The 20,500-nt window shown below is 38.3% G+C and overlaps 1 protein-coding gene across 1 annotated transcript in view; it reads left to right on the forward strand.

Moving 5' to 3' along the window:
- The first annotated feature begins 6,985 nt into the window (after positions 1–6,985).
- UBE2U (ubiquitin conjugating enzyme E2 U) overlaps positions 6,986–20,500 on the forward strand; it is a 40,502-nt gene continuing 26,987 nt past the window's right edge. Inside the window, exons 1-3 of the mRNA XM_067712689.1 lie at positions 6,986–7,459; positions 8,971–9,052; positions 10,057–10,149. Coding sequence (XP_067568790.1) covers positions 7,394–7,459; positions 8,971–9,052; positions 10,057–10,149 — 241 coding nt within the window. The 5' untranslated portion in view covers positions 6,986–7,393. The remainder of the gene's footprint in view (positions 7,460–8,970; positions 9,053–10,056; positions 10,150–20,500) is intronic.

The following is a 20,500-nucleotide window of genomic DNA, read 5'->3' on the forward strand; positions in this document are numbered from 1 at the left end:
CAAGAGCTCAACATGCTGAAATAAGGGGATATTCAATTTGCAGGAAAGTGGTTCTAAAGGTCAAGCTTCATGGACCTATGTTCTTGAATGTAAATTCAAAGACACACACGAAACTACAGAACTGGCTGCACAAAGACATAGATTAATGCTCAAGCTCTCCATGGCCGTAGAGGCACATGTAATTTGCAACAGAAATAGGTGGAGATCAGGCTCCATTCTATGACACGTGCTCCTCAGCCATTGCAGCCCTTGGGCGTTAGGGATGTAACTCCAGTTATCATTGGGGTCCATCCTAACACAGTTCCCTGAAAGGTTTCTTTTGAGTCTCTGCCCCTTAGAATCTCTTGAAAGGAGTTGCAACTCCCCAATGGCATGATCTAGGTAGTTTACTAAGAGTCAACCTGATAAGACTAAAACTAATATTAAGGCAAATGACAGTTTAGGACTGAATTGTACTTCCAGAGTTCACTCTGGAAATGGAGTGTATTAGTCAGCCTGGCTGCAATAATAACTGCAAAATCTCAGCAGCTTGCCTTGTAGGAGCCAATGTTCATTTCTCACTCATGTCAGTCAGCAGAGGTGGGTCAGCTGCTGTAGCTGCTCCCAGGTCCCTGCAGGACACACTGTTCTCATGGCACAGGGAAAAGAGCAAGAGGCAGAACTGAAACAGTCACTCATAAAACTCACGCTCAGACATGCTGTATATCGCGTCCACTTCTCACGTTCTCTTGGTCAACACAAATTCTGAGGCCAAAGCTGACCGTAGGACATGGTTGAATCTTGACCTACTGAGAGGCACCGCAAGCCACACCGTCACAGTCAGGGGCAAGGAGGCAGAAACTTCTTCCAGGGAAGGGGGTGAATAGTTGGGAACAATAACACAATCCCCAGCCCAGCTGAAGCCCTGAGTACATAGAGTCAGTATAGCAAACCCAGGGCACCAGCGCCCTTTTCTCTTGTGTGTGCGGCTAATCACTCACTGGTGCTCTTCCCAGCTGAGCTCAGATTTAGCCTGAAGAGTTTCAACATACCGCTCTAGATAACCTACTAATCAGTCAAGAATGGCACCAGGAATGAAACTTATTAGCCAGCCCTACAGTAGGGCAACAGTTGCCAGACCTGGTCATTATCACAATGGTCTGGGGAGATTTTAAAAATGCTAAGTTCTCAAGACCACCCCAGAATGTGCCATAAAAGTGACCATAAAATCTATAAATTCCTCAGACATAGCATCTGACACTATATGTCCACCGCCCGCCCCCCCTTCACGGACCCTGGATGGGGAGAATGGCGCAGGCACATGTACTTTTCAACTGCTCCAGCCCGTGATCCGGATGACCTTGAGTAAGTAAAGCAATCTCTACTTCCTTATCCGTAAAACGGTATAAATGTAGCAGAGGTTGAGAGTAAAGGTTCTAATGTCAGACAGCCTGGGTTTAAATCTTCCCTTCACCTTTTGGTAACCATGTGAATTTACACAAGTTACTGAACTGCTGTTTCTTCATCTGAAAATGTATCCACTTCATAGGATTGAAGCTAAGTAACATAAATGAGTTGCAGAGAAGACTGCCTGACACAAAAGTTCTCAAAAACATAGTATATACAATTTTATCCGTTTTCTCTAATACCTGTCTTTCAGAGTTGATATAAGCATTTAATGAGAACATATACAAATATATGAGAAGTATCTGCCACATAGGAGGTGCTCAAAAAGTGACAATGTTGCTATCATTATTCAATGTGTTTTAAACAATTTTTATAAAGCGATACATTATTTTCTAATGTGGTAAAATATTTAGAGCACAAATATCCTACTTAATTATTCATGCACATGCCATAACGTAGAACACTCCATACTGGTGCCAGTGAAGTGGGAGTGGGCTTAACCCATGAATGTTTCATCATCTCCCTTCAAACCACCCCTAATAAACACACACTAAGTAAAAACAGCTTCAAGACACATCGCTAAGCTATCCGTAAACCATATGTCATCCCTTACACCCCCTCCAAGCTGATTGCCACCTCAAAGCTTCTCCCATGTTGAAATTCTGGAACTCCCCAGGGGGCAACTGAGAGCGCTATGCAAAGGTATATTAAAAGCTTGGTCCGCCTTTGTAGATATATATGTGAAAGAAGCCTAGAATAATTATATCCTTTAACTAGTCCCCCTGCCCCCAACACACACACACACACACTTAACAGTCACAGTCGTACTTAGATATTATGAAATGCATTATCTCTCAGTGATTGGTGTTCCCATGTTGGGAACAAAGTGAAAGGAGACATGATTCTCCTAAAACACTTCAGCGCAAATAAAGTACCCAAGCAGGCACTGCATTCCTTCATCATAGGCATTGCTAATATCCTCTCCTGATGTAATTTTGGGCATGATGTTTCAGAACTATGATTACGAGGTCTGGGCACCAGCCTGCCATGAAAAACAAACAGACACAAACCTTTAAACACCAACTCCAAAAACAAACAGCTGTTACCAAATTGTCTACGCAACTCCCACCCTAAAAAGGTTCTTGAAGCCCAAGCTAGGATAGCCAGGGGTGCCAGTTTACCAGGGATTATGCCAGTTTTAGCCCTGAAAGTCCTTTTTCCTACGAATTCCCCCAGTCCCAGGCAAACCTGGACTCTGGGTCGCCCTAGCTAAAGCAAAGAAGGTGAAATAAAAGCCAGCATGTACTGATTTTGTGTCCCCCTCTGTTAGGTAGACACAAATATAGGTATAAATAGTGATCCATGGGCCCCTGCATCTCAGGTACCTGACAGGGAGAGACCAAATTATTTTACAGCTAACAGAATTCTGTAGTTTGGGGGAGCCTGCAACTTCAACTTTACAAAGGGGAACCAAGCGTTTCTTTGAGCCTAGACTTTTATAAGCTAAAATAAAATTTTTAAATGAGAAATTTCAGGAATTCAAGTCACTGAACTATACTGCCTACCTCTTTCTTCCTGTTTGATCTTTGAAGATTAGCATTCAGTATTTTTCATGACATTTATATTGAGGAAGGAATATAAGATTATTAAAAGCAGAGAAACTCAATATTGGGAACACACATCAAAAGGTCTTCAAGACAAAGAAGGGATCATATGATTTGAAACCAGAGTTACTAGAAGCATGTGTGCTGCACTTCATTTTCTAGTTAACAGTGTAACATACGTCAAAATATGATTTAAAACGCTTCTCACAGCTGAGCTGACATTTGGCGATCCTCAGCCTTCTTTTGCTCTTGAGGATGGGGGTTCAAATCCAAATGAGGTTAACACTTTGTACTGGTACATATTCCTGGTGGATGAGAAAAACAGTCTTTTAGTTTAAGTAAAACGAAAACATCTGTTCCACTCCTGAGGGAAAGAATTGTTTTTAAAAAGAGGGGGAGGGGATTCTTGGTTGTTAAAGCTGGAGATGGCCTCAGTAACTTTGCAAATGTTTAATAAAATAGACTGTCAGGTGCCTTGCTCACCGAGGATGATGAAAACTTGTGCATGAGCCTTGGTTCACTTCATTTTTCAGGATGCCATACCCATGTTATCCCCTAACCCTGTCTAAAGCCATATGTTAATGTCTATCAACTGGTCCCAAGTTCTTTCCACACTGAATCAGGTAAATCCAGCTCAGTAAGTGACTGACCTTGTGCCACAAAGCTTGTCTTGGTCAGTAGCTGTGCACTCTGGGTAAGAAGTAGTATAAGTTAGCTTATTGCTGCATAACAAAATACCACAGACTTAATATCTTTAAACAATACCATTTATTAGCCCACAACTCTCTCGGTCAGACCTCGGTATGGCATGACTGAGGGTCTCACAAGTATTGGCCAGGTTATGTTCTAATTTGAAGTTCAGGTCCTCTTCCAAGCTCATGTGTTTGTCCCACAATTCAGTTGCTATGGTTGTAGGACTGGGGCCCTGATTCTCTTGCTGGCTGTCAGCCAGCAGCCACTCTCAGCTCCTAGAGCCTGCCCAAATTCCTTGCCTCCTGGCCCCTTCCATTTTCAAAAGTGTCGACAGAGGATCTCCCTCACGTGGAATCCCTCTCATGCTTTCAATTACTCGCCTTAGGAAGAGCCCAGTCCCATTTAAGGGCTCACCAGATGAGGTCAGGCTCACCCAGGATAATCTCCCTTTCTTAAAGTCAACTATGCCACATAAGTCAACTTAATCACAGGAGAAAAATCTATCATATTCACAGTCCTGAGGATTATGCAGGGGGTGGAGCTCTTGGAGGTCATCTTAGAATTCTGCCTACCATAAGAAATATAATGCAACATTTCTCTTTTCAGTCCTTTGTACTGTAGTGCATAGTTTCTTAAGCTTTTTACATCACAGGCTATTATTAAAATGAATGAATTCCGTGGCCCCTGTTCTACCAAAAAAAAAAAAGTCTATGTGCACACACATACACATAGATATACAGACACATACAAAGTTGTCCACAATTTCAGCCACCCTACCCACACCCTGAGAAGTCAATCCACATTTAAAACTCTGTAGATGGAGGCAGAATAAGCTGGAGAGATGAAGGGGATTCCTTGAAGTATTTTAAGCAGAGAATTACATGATCACATGTTTAGTTTAAATAATTACTGTCAAGTTTTATGACAGGAAAGTGTGGAGACAGGGAATATAGTATAAAGATGTTCTGTGTTCTAGCAAGAGATCGCAAGGCTGTGCGCTTGGGCACTGGTGGTAAGGTGTGAGAAGAAGCTAGAAAAGCAGCAGGTCTTGGTAAGTGATTAAATGTAAGTCATAAGGAAGAGGAGGAGTCAGAGCGAACTTCAAGTTTCCAGCTTGAGAAACTGGGTAAAACAAACAGGATAGAAGGCTGCTTGAGAGGATGGGAGGTAATGAGTCTATTTTTGGATATTTTGAGTTTGAAATGTCCTTGAGACAGCCTGGTGAGAACCAGGCAGCTGGGTATACTAGTCTGAAGTCCCAAGGAGAGGGCAAGGCTAGCAATAGATTTGAGGGGTCATAGGAGAATATACCAGCTTGATTTTCACTGCACTAAAGTACCATATGTATAACAATTTCTAAAACTTCAGAACAAAGAATGCTTTAATTTTATCTTTCTCTCTTACTTTAACATAATTTCTCCTAGAGTAAAATTTTACACAAAAAAACAAAGGAGTCTGCATTTATTATCACAGTTTTCCCCTATCAGAGTAGGGGAAGGAGGGACCACAGGGCCACCACAGTATCATCAAGAAACCTAGTTAATATCCCCAAATTGGGTCCATTACTTTCTCACAGAAGCAGCCCTTTCTTCACTTTCACCATACATTGCCAGTCCTACATAAACCCAAGTGAAAATCTGATGGCATCTGAAGGAGAGCCCCCCAAAATTCAATCTCAGGTCCTAGTTGATATTTTAATAGAAAAAAACCCTTTGTATTCAGTTCTATGAAACACAGAATCAAATCATTTTATTGTGCCAAATGTCAGTAAAGTTAAGATGTTGTTGGGAATGTCTAAGCTACCCTACCTGGACATGAAATTGACCATGGGAACCTTCTAAATGGTCTCCTGCACAATCCATTCTCCACAAGGCAGCCAGAGTAACTTTGTAAATGTAAAGCAGAGCATGACACTCTCATGCTTAAAGCCATTCAATGTTTCCCATTTCTATTCAAATAAAACCCAGACTTCTCACCGTGTAGGGCTCCATCCTAATCACATCTCCGCCATGTTCTCTCAGGCCCTCCCTGGTTCCCTTTTGAAGCCTAGCTTTTTCTTGACTGAGAACAATTGTGTTTTCCTCTTCCCGGAACTCTTTGCCCTCAACATTTCTTATAGCTGGCTCCTTCTCACCTTACCTTTCATGTATCATCTCAAAGTCTACTCCTGACCAAGGCCTTCCCTGACCACCATTTCTAACCCTTAACTACCTACTCTCTATCACATTACTGTTTTATTGTCTATATACACTTGTGATCTGAAATTGTGATTTTTGTTTTGTACACTTGTTTTGGTTTTGTGTATTTACTTACTGAATGTGGAGCCAAAAGGGCAGTCACTTCATCTTTATTGTTCCATAGCATATGAGAAGTGCTAAATAAATATTTGTGGAATGAATGAACTAATTGAACTCATGTCCTGTTTCCATAAAATTAGTAAATAAATAGTAAGAAAAAAAGCACTCTGAGCAAGGATGCCAGTTTCTGTAGTTGACACCGTCAGATTAAAGCCTTTAAGCAGCTCACAGTGGGCTGGAGAATGCCATGAGCAATTGTGATACAGCCTGATAAATACTAACAGGGTCCTCTAGGATCACAAGAAAGGAGCCTAATCTTGTCTTAGGGGATTCCATAAGGAATCATAGGCAAAGGTAAATGTGAACGATGAGTGAAGGAAAAATGTGGGAAGGAAGGATGGAAGGAACGTCGTGAGTGTCTAGACAGAAGGGACAGCAGGTGCAAAACTCTCCGGCAAGAGATGGGAATCTGAGAAATTTTAAGTAGTTCCCTATTGTGGAGCATTCTCCCAGAGTAACTGCAGGATTCGATGACATAATAAGGTATGCGAACATATCGTGAACGCTAACGTGCCATATAAGTTATTATAAATAAGTGCAGACCTGTACTACTGGTCACTTATTACCTGATGGTTTCTGATATTCAAAGAAAAAGAAAACATTATTTCGGAGGACTTCGAGTGGACGCTTCTCTGACTTACAGACTTACATGCTAGATCCTCTAACTTCCCCCTCCTTCCCCCTACCGCAGCTGGGTAGAGTCAAAAAGTTGGTGGAGCTCTCTGGCGCACGGGGAGCGGGGGTGGAGGGGGCCTCACAACGGCTCTCATTGGCCTTTCAAACTGAACCGGTTGGACGATTGGCTGCGGAGGTTTCCAGAGGCCGTCCCACGTCGCTGATTGGATGAGGCGCGGAGAAGCTCCCACCTCCTTCACTCTAGATCCCCCCTCGGTCCAGTTGCTTGGCAACCGATTGGCATCCTCCGGCCGAGCCGGCACCCAGTTAGTTACACCTGTGAAGCGGAGACAACAAACGGCTACGACCGCCCTACGCTTACGCCTTTCACGCCCACTTCACGCACAAGCAGCACGGGTGGTCCCAGAAGCTCATCCAGGTTTGCCTTCAGATGGGCTGTGGGCTGGCCGTGCAGTGACACACCGCAGTTGAGAAAGTGCTCACGTCTTCCTTCTGAAGTCCTCCTTCGGAAGAGTCAGAGGAGAAAAAAAGTCACTGTTATATGTCCAACTTAGAGCCACTTATCTTGGGAGCACGCAGCGTTCTGAGGCTCGGTCGAGAAAGCGAGTAACTTATGTCAGTTAACTAGGTGCGGGAAGGTGACCCATAACCTCAGACACCTGCCTCAGAGCGAACCCTAGGAGTGCGGGGACAAGTGCCAGACTCTGCTGCCTTATCATGTACAGCAGAGCCTACATCTTGCTGCAAAGAGAATTCCAAGAGTTGAAGAAAAACAATTATGAGGTGAGTACTGGAGACCTGGAGGGTGTGTTTCATTGGAGTACCAATTTTTAAAAGCAGTTTAATCTGTGTTTATTCTATAAGGCATAATTTAGTTAAACATAATTTGCCACTACAGACTTGTTTAATGAACCTATTTCAGTATAATTATCTACTTCATAATAATAACAACAATTTGCACTTCATGATAATAGTTAACAATATTGAGCACACTATGCTGAGTAATTTATGGGCATTTAAGCCCTGAATATCAGGGTCCATCAGGTAGTAAGTGACTAGTAGGTCCAGGGTTGCACTCATTAATTACAATACTACAAAATAAGTTCGTAGTATTTTGTTTTACCTACCAGAAACCTAAGCCTCAGAAAGGGTCAGTAAATATTTGGCCGCAGGATTCCATCACAGGGTTTTCTACTACTTCCTGTCTAGTGCACTTTTTGCCAACTTCTGTCACATATAATACAGAAGCACCTTTCCTGTATAATTTTAACACAGAGCAAGACTTTGCCCCGAATGCCACCAATGAGGTTTCAGTGTTCATAGGCTGTTCAGTGGTTGCCATAGGCTGTTTCATCACATACAATATGGAGAATTTAAAAATGGAAGGGGCGAGGGTGTACTTAGAAAGAATAGAAAGCCGTGCATAGAAAGAGGGTGTAGCATGCTTACCAACAGCTGCATAGGGTGTAGTTCAATGGCATTGCTCTCTTTTCACTCCTGCCATAGAAGTATTGCCTTAACAGGAGATGTCGGGAACAATTATTGAGTTCAACAACAAACATTCGAGAGGTATGAAAGTAACATTTGATGTTGTTTCTGCTCCACCTGAATTTTGTGGCTTTCTGTTGAAAGAAAATCTGTTGAAGGGAGAAGTGTTAGGTAAATATAGATAATGTAGGTAATAGAGATGTAATGGTTATCCAGACCAGCACTTAACATACCCAATAACTATGTGGTTGCTCAGAAGTATTTATCAACTATATTTAAGTGTATTCCTCAGCATAACCAATAACCTTATTCTATGAAATACATTCTTGTCCCTCCATTGGAATAATGCCTCAAGTGTAGGAAAATTTTATTTTTATATATGAGCATAATTTTAGAGTTGTGTTTTTCTTAATGAAAATTTTCTTACTTCATGGCTTATATAGCATCCATATGGTTTTTAAAATCTTTGAAGAAATGCAAGCTTTGCAACTATTTCTTTCATTTTGAATTTGAGTCTTAAATTGTCTGTTGTCTTACATAAGCCACACATTCTAGTCTTGACCTTACTGTCCCACTTGTGATTTGCACACTACACTACTGATTTATTTAAAATTTGCTATCGCATGTTTTTCTGGAATCTATCTTCTCTGTAATAAGGCGATATATAACACCTTCCCAAAATCAAAAAAAAATTATCAGAAAAAGAAAACGTAGAGCTTTTGGAATTCATTGTAATCTAATATCTGATTTTCCAAGCTGCAATAAATATTTAATCTTTTTTCTGCTTTAATTTTTCTTAATTAAAGGGTATTACTGGCTTTCCTGTAAGTGAAGATATGATGCAATGGGAAGCTGATATTGAAGGTCTACAGAATACAGTTTGGCATGGTTTGTGCTTTCAGAACTAATTTACTTTTTTAAAAGTCTTTGTATTATTAGCCTATTTTCTTTAAGGTTGCATTGTATAAATTTTCTAGAATTCTTAAAGTATTTACATGTTATTTTTTTATTATATGGTTTAATTTTTTGCCATTTGTCAACATGGATGGAAATTTCAGGTTTGAATTTTTCTTTATGCCCAATCTTAATGTTATCATGATTTTAAGAAGCACACACAGGAAAGCATTATCAATTGAGAATATCATCTGACAGTCTTCTATGAAGTCAGAGAATAGCTAACAAAATGCCTGTTGGCAGAAAAATCCCACAATTATGTCTCATTTTTTTCCTCTATGATTTTCCCATAAATTTCCATAAATCAAATTCTCAAGCAAACTAGGCAACTATAAGCTTTAATGACCACGCACTCTTACAGTTGCGGATTAACAAGATACATTTGTTTAGTGAGGTAGGGGAGAAAAGCATGTAAGTGGGTAATTACAATAAAATATAACATGTTCTATTATGGATTTTGAATGGAATACCGAGGAGGCAGTGATTAGTTAATTTTGCCTTGGAGAGTCAGGAACGGCTTCCCAAGGAAGTGACCCTTGAGTTGGGTCCTAAAAAATGTGTGAGAATTCACCAGGTTTAGAATCAGAAGGAAATCCAGGCAGAGTAAACAGCCTGACATGAGGTGGCAAGAGAGGGTTCTGGAGCAGTGAGTTCAGTAAAGATGAGATACACAGTGAAGGGGCCGGGTGTTAGGGGGACAGGGTCAGTGGGTAGAAAGGACTAGTGGGAATGTGGCTGAAAACATGGAATTAGATTGTGAGGAGTCTGTTATACCATCTAGAGGAGTCTAGGCATCCTATAATCCAATTTACTTATTAATATAATAAAACTCTAGGGACCTTGGGGAGGCTAAACTGTAGGAATAAACTTCAGTGTTAGGTTACAGTTAATCAGTTCAACATGACACTTTAGTAAAAATGTTTCTTTTTGTATCACAGGATCATTCTTCCAACTGAGAATAAATTTTACATCGGAGTATAATTTTGTCCCTCCAGTTGTGAAATTTAGAACAATTCCTTTTCATCCAAATGGTAAGGAACAAATGAAATTTTTATCATCACGAGTTCTGTCCCCATTAACCTTGTTCTTTGCTAGTGTTTAATAATGTTTCTTTTTAATCACTTTGTTACGATTATAAAAGTAAGCATGCTTATTGGGGAAAATATTAAAAGGCAGAAAAAAATTATCACCTGAATCCTAATTCAGAGAGATACTATTCTCTATATTTAACCAAATTTATTTCCTTCTTCTATGTATGCATTTTATCTACATAGTTGAGTTATTACACAAAGTTTTATATATTTTTACTTAAAGTGACATAATACATTTATTTCTGCAATATTAAACATTCTTCAAAATATAATTTTTAATGACTGAATGATAAACTTAATTCCTGTATTGTTCAGTATTTTAGTTGGACCTAATTTTTTACTATAAAAATAATGCACAGACAAATTAACAGTTTAGAAAGAAGTAAGTTAGATTGCTACCTCAAGTCATATGCGAAGTAAATTCTTGATCGATTACAAATGCAAAAAATTTTAATGCTAAAAAGAAAATCTAATAGAACTTTTATGGGTGTGGTGAGAAAGGCTTTTCTAAAAACAACAAATCCTAGAAACCATGAGAAAAGCATGACACATTAAACTACATAAACTTTTTAAGACTTCTCTATAGCTAACGACATTATAAACAGAGATAAAAATACACTGACTTTTGCAAACTGAGGGAAAATATTTGCAATGCATAAAACAGAATATTTATAATATGTAAAGACCACTTGTGGATCAGTAAGAAAAAACAGAAAGCAACAGAAAAATGGGCAAAGGTTATAAACAAGCGCTTTTTTTTTTAGTGTGTTTTTGTTTTATATTGAGGTATAGTTGATTTACAATGTTGTGTTATTTTCAGGTGTACCATAAAGTGATTCTGTTATATATGTAGTCTTTTTAAGATTCTTTTCCCTTATATGTTATTACAAAATATCGAGTATAGTTCTCTGCACTATACGGTAGGTCCTTGTTACTTATCTGTTTTATATACAGTAGTGTGTATATGTTAATCCCAAATGCCTAATTTGCCCCTCCCCCTGCTTTCCCTTTTGGTAACTGTAAGTTTGTTTTCTATGTCTATGGGTCTATTTCTGTTTTGAATATAAGTTCATTTGTACTGTTTTTTTTTAAGATTCCACATATAAGTGATATCATATGATATTTGTCTTTCTCTGTCTTGCTTACTTCACTTAGTATGATAATCTCTAGGTCCATCCATGTTGCTGCAAATGGCATTATTTCATTCTTTTTTAATGGCTGAGTAGTATTCTATTGTATATGTATGCCACATCTTCTTTATCCATTCATCTCTTTTTTTTTTTTTTTTTGGCGGTACACGGGCCTCTCACTGCTATGGCCTCTCCCGTTGCAGAGCACAGGCTCGGGACGCGCAGGCTCAGCGGCCATTGCTCATGGGCCTAGCCGCTCCGCGGCATGTGGGTTCTTCCCGGACCGGGCCACGAACCCGTGTCCCCTGCATCGGCAGGCGGACTCTCAACCACTGCACCACCAGGGAAGCCCTATCCATTCATCTCTTGATGGACATTTAAGTTACTTCCATGTCTTGGCTATTGTAAATAGTGCTGCAGTGAACATTGGGGTGCATGTATCTTTTTGAATTATAGTTTTCTCTGGGTATATGCCCAGGAGTGGGATTACAGGATCATATGGTAGCCCTATTTTTAGTTTTTTAAAGGAAGCAGCATACATTTCTCCATAGTTGCTGTACCAATGTACATTCCCAACAACAGTGTAGGAGGGTTCCTTTTTCTCCACACCTTCTCCAGCATTTATTGTTTGTACACTTTTTCATGATGATCATTCTGACTGGTGTGAGGTGATACCTCAACATAGCTTTGATTTGCATTTCTCTAATAATTAGCAATGTGGAGCAGTTTTCATGTGCGTGTTGGCCATATATAAGTCTTCTTTGGAGAACTGTCTATTTAGATCTCATGCCCATTTTTTGATTGGGTTGTTTTTTTTTTTTTTGATGTTGAACTGTATAGCTGTTTGTATACTTTTACGATTAATCCCTTTTTGCTCACATCATTTGCAAAATTTTCTCCCATTCTGTAGGTTCTCTTTTTGTTTTGCTTATGGTTTCCTTTGCCTTTAAGTTTAATTAGGTCCCATTTTTTTATTTTTTTTATTTTTTATTTTTTGCTGTACATGGGCCTCTCACTGTTGTGGCCTCTCCCGTTGCGGAGCACAGGCTCTGGACGCGCAGGCTCAGTGGCTATGGCTCATGGGCCTAGCCGCTCCGTGGCATGTGGGATCTTCCCAGACCAGGGCACGAACCCATGCCCCCTGCATCAGCAGGCGGACTCTCAACCACTGCGCCACCAGGGAAGCCCCCATTTGTTTATTTTTGTTTTTATTTCCATTACTCTGGAAGACAGATCCAAAAAGATATTGCTGTGATTTATGTCAGAGTATTCCGCCTATGTTTTCCTCTAGGAGTTTAAGAGTATCCAGTTTTACATTAGGTCTTTAATCCATTTTGACTTTATTTTTGTGTATGGTGTTAGAGAGTGTTCTAATCTGATTCTTTTACATGTAGCTGTCCAGTTTTCCAAGCACCACTTATCGAAGAGACTATCTTTTCTCCATTGTATATTCGTGACTCCTTTGTCATAGATTAATTGACCATATGTGTGTGGGTTTATTTCTGGGCTTTCTGTCCTGTTCCACTGATCTGTATTTCTGTTTTTGTGCCAGTCTGATACTGTTTTGATGATTGTAGCTTTGTAGTATAATCTGAAGTCAGGGAGCCTGATTCCTCCACCTCTGTTTTTCTTTCTCAAGATTACTTTGGCTATTTCGGGTCTCTTGTGTTTCCATACAAATTTAAAAATTTTTTTGTTCTAGTTCTGTGAAAAATGCCATTAGTAATTTGATAGGGATTGCATTAAATCTGTAGACTGCCTTGGGTACTATAGTCATTTTGACAGTATTGATTCTTCCAGTCCAAGAACACATCTGTTTGTGTCATCTTCAATTTCTTTCATCAGCGTCTTATAGTTTTCAGAGTACAGGTCTTTTGCCTCCTTAGGTAGGTTTATTCCTAGGTATTTTATCCTTTTTGATGTGATGGTAAATGGGATTATTTCCTCAGTTTCTCTCTGATTTTTCATTGTTAGTGAATAGAAATGCAACATATTTCTGTGTATACATTTTGTATCCTGCAACTTTACTGAATGCATTGATGAGCTCTAGTAGTTTTCTGGTAGTGTCTTTAGAACTTTTTATGTATAGCATCATGTCATCTGCAAACAGTGAAACTTTTACTTCTTCTTTTCCAATTTGTATTCCTTTTTTTTTGCGGTATGCGGGCCTCTCACTGTTGTGGCCTCTCCCATTGCGGAGCACAGGCTCCGGAAGCGCAGGCTCAGCGGCCATGGCTCACGGGCCCAGCTGCTCCGCGGCATGTGGGATCTTCCTAGACCGGGGCACGAACCCGTGTCCCCTGCATCGGCAGGCGGACTCTCAACCACTGCGCCACCAGGGAAGCCCATCCAATTTGTATTTCTTTTATTTCTTTTTCTTCTCTGATTGTCGTGGCTAGAACTTCCAAAACTACGTTGACTAAAAGTGGCAAGAGTGGACATCCTTGTCTTGTTCCTGATCTTAGAGGAAATGCTTTCAGCTTTTCACCGCTGAGTATGATGTTGTTAGCTGTGGGTTTGTTATATATGGCCTTTATTATGTTGAGGTAGGTTCCCTCTATGCCCACTTTATGGAGAGTTTTTATCACAATTCGATGTTGAATTTTATCAAAAGCTTTTTCTGCATCTATTGATATGATTATATGGTTTTTATTCTTCAATTTGTTGATGTGGTGTATCACACTGAATGATTTGTGGATACTGAAAAATCCTTGCATCCCTGGGATAAATCCCACTTGATCCGGTGTATGATCTTTTTAAAGTATTGTTGGATTCAATTTGCCAGTATTTTATTAAGGATTTTTGCATCTAGGTTCATCAGTGATATCGGCCTGTAATTTTCTTTTTTTGTGAAATCTTTGCCTGGTTTTGGTGTCACAGTGATGGTGGCCTCATAGAATGAGTTTGGAAGTGTTCCTTCCTCTGCAGTTTTTGGAATAGTTTCAAAAGGAAAGGTGTTATCTCTTCTGTAAGTGTTTAATAGACTTCGCCTGTGAAGCCATCTGGTCCTAGACTCTTGTTTGTTGGGAGTTTTTAAGTCACAGTTTCAATTTCAGTACTTGTAATTGGTCTGTTAATATTTTCTATTTCTTCCTGGTTCAGTCTTGGGAGATTGTACCTTTCTAAGGTTTGTTCATTTCTTCTAAGTTGTCCATTTTATTGGCGTAGTGTTTCTTGTAGTAGTCTCTTATGGTCCTTTGTATTGCTGTGGTGTCGGTTGTAACTTCTCCTTTTTCATTTCTGATTTTACTGATTTGGGCCCTCTCCCTTTTTTCTTGATGAGTCTGACTAAAGGTTTATCCATTTTGTTTATCTTTTCAAAGAAGCAGATTTTAGCTTCATTGATATTTTCTATTGTTTTCTTAGTTACTATTCCATTTATTTCTGCTCTGATCTTTATGATTTCTTTCCTTCTGCTAACTTCGGGTTTTGTTTGTTCTTCTTTCTTTAGTTGCTTTAGGTGTAAGGTTAGGTTGTTTATTTGAGATTTTTCTTGTTTCCTGAGCTCAGGTTGTATCACTGTAAATTTTCCTCTTAGAACTGTTTTTGCTACATTCCATAGGTTTTGGATCATTGTGTTTTCATTTTCATTTGTCTCTAGGTACTTTTTTGATTTCCTCTTTGGTTTCTTCAGTGATCCATTGGTTGTTTAGTAGAATACTGTTTAGCCTCCACATGTTTATGTTTTTTTGAAGTTATTTTCTTGTAGTTGATTTCTAATCTCATAGTCTTGTGGTTGAAAAAGATGCTTGATATGATTCCAGTTTTCTTAAATTTACCGAGACTTGATTTGTGCCCCAGCAAGTGATCTGTCCTGGAGATGATTCCATGTGTACTTGAAAAGACTATGTATTCTGCTGCTTTCAGATGGAATGCTCTATAAATATCAATTAAGTCCATCCGGTCTAATTTGTCATTTAAGGCCTGTGTTTCCTTATTGATTTTCTATCTGGATGATCTGTCCATTTATGTAAGTGGGGTGTTAAGCTCTCCCACTATTATCATGTTACTGTCAAGTTCTCCTTTTATGTCTGTTAACGTTTGCCTTATATATTGAGGTGCTCCTGTGTTGGATGCATATATATATATATATATATATATATATATATATATATATATATATACAATTGTTATATCTTCTTCTTGGATTGTTCCTTTGGTCATTAGGTACTGTCCTTCTTTGTCTCTTATAACAGTCTTTATTTTAAAGTGTATTTTGTCTGATATAAGTATTGCAACTCCAGCTTTCTTTTGATTTCCATTTGCATGGAATACCTTTTTCCATCCCCTCATTTTCAGTCTGTATGCGTCTCTAGATCTGAAGTGAGTCTCTTATAGACAGCATATATTTGAGTCTTAATTTTTGTACCCATTCAGCCAGTCTGTGTCTTTTGGCTGGAGCATTTAATCTATTTACATTTAAGGTAATTATCAGTATGTATGTTCTTACTGTCATTTTGTTAATTGTTTTGCATTTGTTTTTATAGGTCTTCTTTCTTCCTTTCCTCTTTTTTTTTTAATATTTTATTGAAATATAGTTGATTTAAATGTTGTTAATTTCTGCTGTACAGCAAAGTTATTCAGTTATGCATTTATATATTCTTTTGCTTACTGTTTTCTATTATGGTTTATCACAGGATATTGAATATAGTTTCCAGTGCTATACAATAGGACCTTGTTCTTTATTTTCATTCTTCTTTTGTGCTCTTCTCTTGTGATTTGATTATCTTTAGTGTTATGTTTGGTTATCTTATTTTTTGTATATATATATAAAAAATAGATTTTTGGTTTGTGGTTCCATGAGGTTTCGATATAGCATTCTATACATATACATGATTATTTTAAGTTGCTGATCTCCTAATTTCAATGCATTCAAATGTCTTGCATTTGTACTCTTCTTCTCTCATGATTACTAGTTTAGATATCATATGTGTGTGTGGATGATTTCCTATCTTTACTGTATGCTTGCCTTTATGGGTGAGCTTTCCCATTTTGTAATTTTCTTGTTTCTAGTTGTGGTCTTTTCTTTTCCACCTAGAGAAGTTTCTTTAGGATTTGTTTTAAACCTGGTTTGGTGGTACTGAATTCTTTTAGCTTTTGCTTGTCTGTAAAGCTTTTGATTTCTCAGTCAAATCTGAACAAGAGCCTTGCTGGGTAGAGTATTCTTGGTTGTAGGTTTTCCCCTTTCATCACTTTAAATGTATTGTGCCACTCCCTTCTGGCCTGCAGAGTTTCTGCTGAAAAGTCAGCTCATAACCTTATGGGGATTCCCTTGTTACTTTTAATATTTTCTCTTTATCTTTAATTTTGGTCAGTTTGATTACTATGTGTTTTGGTGTATTTATCCTTGAGTTAATCCTGTATGGGCCTCTGTGCTTCCTGGACTTGGGTGCTGTTTCCTTTCCCATATTAGGGAAGTTTCCAGTTGTTACCTCTTCAAATATTTTCTCAGTCCCTTATTCTCTCTCTTCTTCTGGGACCCCTATAATGCGAATGTTGGTGCGTTTGACATTGTCCTAGAGGTCTCTTAAACTGTCCTCATTTCTTTTCATTCTTTTTTCTTTATTCTGTTCTGCGGCAGTGATTTCCACCACTCTGTCTTCCAGCTCACTTATCTGTTCTTCTGCCTCATTTATTCTGCTATTGACTCCTTCTAGTGTATTTTCCATTTCAGTTATTGTATTCTTCAATACAATATTGTATTCTTCTTGGTTGTTCTTTATATTTTCTAATTCTTTGTTAACACCTTCCTGTAACTTCTCGCTCTGTGCATCCATTCTTTTCCTGAGCTCTTGGATCGTCTTTGTGATCATTACTCTGAACTCTTCCTGGTGTAGATTGCCTATCTCCGTGTCACTTAAGTCTTCTTCTGGGGTTTTATCTTTTGCTTTCATCTGGAACCTCTTCCTCTGCTGTCTCATTTTGTCTAAATTTCTATTTCTATTTTTATGTATGTGGAAGGTTGGTTATGTTTCTCAACCTTGGAGAAGTGACCCTCTGTAAGGGATGCCCTTTGTGTCCCAGAAGTACACTCCCCTCTTGTCTTCCAAGGGCCAGGGACCAGCTGGTCCCAGGGTAGTTTCTGACTTGCATTTGTGGACTTAGTTCCGCAGGCTGCCAGATCATTGTTTTCTTGTTTCTGGTGTCCACTCCCTGGTGGGTGAGGCTGTTGATGGACACTTGGATTGCTTCTGTATCTTGGCTATTGTAAATAGTGCTGCTGTGAATATTGGGGTGCGTGTATCTTTTTAAATTAGTGTTTTCATTTTTTCTGGATATATACCCAGGAGTAGAATTGCTGGATCATATGGTAGCTCTGCTTTTAGTTTTGTGACGAGCCTTCATACTGTTTTCCATAGTGGCTGTACCAATTTACATTCCCACCAACAGTGTATAAGGGTTCCCTTTTCTCCACATCCTTGCCAACATTTGTGATTTTTAGACTTGATGATAACCATTCTGACAGATGTGAGGTGATATCTTGTTGTTTTGATTTGCATTTCTCTAATAATTAGTGATTTGAACATCTTTTCATGTGCCTGTTAGCCATTTGTATGTCTTCTTTGAAAAGATGTCTGTTCAGGTCTTCTGCCCATTTTTTGATTGGTTTGTTTGTTTTTGATATTGAACTGTGTGAACTGTTTGTATATTGTAGATATTAACCCCTTGTTGGTAGCATCATTTGCAAATACTTTCTCTGATTCCGTAGGTTGTCTTTTCATTTTGTCAGTGGTTTCCTTTGCTATGCAAAAGCTTTTAAGTTTAATTAGGTCCCATTTGTTTATTTTTGCTCTTATTTCTTTTGCCTTAGGAGACTGATCCAAGAAAATATTGCTATAATTTATTTCAAAGAGTATTCCACCTATGTTCTCTTCTAGGAGTTTTATGGTTTCTGGTCTTACATTTAGCTCTTTAAACCATCTTGAATTTAATTTGTATGTGGTGTGAGGGAATGTTCTAATCTCATTGTTTTGCATGTGGCTACCCAATTTTCCCAGCACCACTTGTTGAAGAAACTGTCTTTTCTCCATTGTATATTCTTGACTCCTTTGTTGTAGATGAATTGACCATAGTGCACGGATTTATTTTGGGGCTCTCTGTTCTGTTCCATTGATTTATGTGTCTGTTTTTGTGTCAATACCATGATGTTTTGATTACTGTAGCTTTCTTGTATAGTCTAAAGTCTGGGAGGGTTATACTTCCAGCTTTGTTCTTTTTTCTCAAGATTGCTTTGTGGCTCCATGTGAATTTTATGATTATTTGTTCTAGTTCTGTGAAAAATGTCCAGGGTATTTTGATAGGGATTGCATTAAATCTGTAAATTGCTTTGGGTAGTATGGCCATTTTAACAATATTAATTCTTCCAATCCAAGGGCATGGGATATTGTTCCATTTCTTTGAATCATCTTCATTTTCCTTCATCAGTGTTTCATAGTTTTCAGGGTATTGGTCCTTCACCTCTTTGGTTAAATTTATTTCTAAGGGTTTTTCTTGCTGCTATTTTAAATGGGATTTTTTTTCTTTTTTACTTTCTCTTTCTGATATTTCATCATCAGTGTATAGAAATGCAATAGATTTCTGTATATTAATCTTTTATCCTGCAACCTTGCCGAATTCATTTACTAATTCTAATAGTTTTGGGGTGGAGACTTTAGGGATCTGTATAAAGAATATGCTTAATATTCTTATTAATACTTAATTAATAAAGATTTTGTTTCCAGTAACAATGTTGGAAATAAGGAAAAGAGAAATAACTCCAATGTCCATTAATATAGGAATTTTTAAGTAAAATATCTTACAGCTATATACATTGCTTTTAAACATAGCAAGGAAGATATATGAAGACTTTACTCTTTGGTCATTCTTGTGCCCTGGAATCTTCACTACCTGGCATATTGTTAGTGCTCAAATATTTTTTGAATAAACATGTCCAGAAATATGTTGACAATTTACTATTAAATGAAAAAATACTTTGAAGAATAAAATGTAATTCTATTTAATTAAAAAACCCAAAAACTACACACACACGTGTGTGTGTGTGTGTGTGTGTGTGTGTGTGTGTGTGTGTATTTTTTTCCAAGTACTAACTTAGTTAATTAACTGTGTTAGGGCATAGACCAACCTTTCATATATCTTTCCAATTTATATATTGATGTAATGGAACAAAGCTGGCAGGGAGGTTTTGCCATCCTCAGTGTGTGGGTTCAATTTCTGGACCTAAGACATTTACTCTGTCACTATTTCCAGCCAGTGGTAAAGGGAGAGAAAAAGAGAAGAGGGCAGAACAACTTCCTTAAGAAAATATGATCCAGAAGGTGCACACTTTACTTCTGCCAATGTCTCATGATTAAGACTTAGTCACACGGCCACATCTTGTTAGAGGAAAGGCTGGGAAAATGTGGGCAACTGTGTATTCATCTAAAACCGCATGGGGGAATGGGGATGGGGCAGGCATCAAGTTTCTTATTATAGAGAGAAGAAATGGAGGAAAGGGAGAGCAAATACTGGAGGACCATGAATAGTGTGCACAAAACTTTCTATACCATCATCTTTTCTTTCACCACTGAGTCATAATTTCACTTGTAACTTACAACAGTTTTAATACCAACTAGGATTTGTTTCTAAATTCTTTTATTGCATTGTTCACTCAAATCTTGTGTCCATTGCGCTGTTACTATTATTGTAGTTTACAATACAATGTACCAAATCAAACACCCCTCTTTTCACCTTTTTAAAATTTTCTTCCCAGGTCTTACCTTTTTATTGCAAGATTTTTCTATTGGAATATAAATGTTTTTCTTATTCATTTACAAAAATTATTTATACATTAATAAAAGTATTATTAATAATGATAGCTATCATTTTTTGAGGATCCACTATGTGCCAGGTACTCTACTAAGGGCTTTATTTTTTAAATTCTTTTCAGTGGAAGTAGGTACTTCAATCATATCCCCATTTCATATACTAAGCAAGTGAGACCTAGAGAGGTAAAGTTAATTGCTCAACATCACACAGCTGATAAGTGGAGGGGTCAACTGTCAAATCTGTGTGTCTGACACCAAAGTCCATGCTCTAACAGCTGCTCTGTATTAAGTGTCTGTCACATGCAATGCAAATAATTTTCCTGCTTTGTCATTTGCTTTCTAACTTTGCTATGACCT

This window comes from Pseudorca crassidens, chromosome 2 (genome assembly GCF_039906515.1).
Source record: "Pseudorca crassidens isolate mPseCra1 chromosome 2, mPseCra1.hap1, whole genome shotgun sequence".
NCBI classification, from domain to species: domain Eukaryota; kingdom Metazoa; phylum Chordata; class Mammalia; order Artiodactyla; family Delphinidae; genus Pseudorca; species Pseudorca crassidens.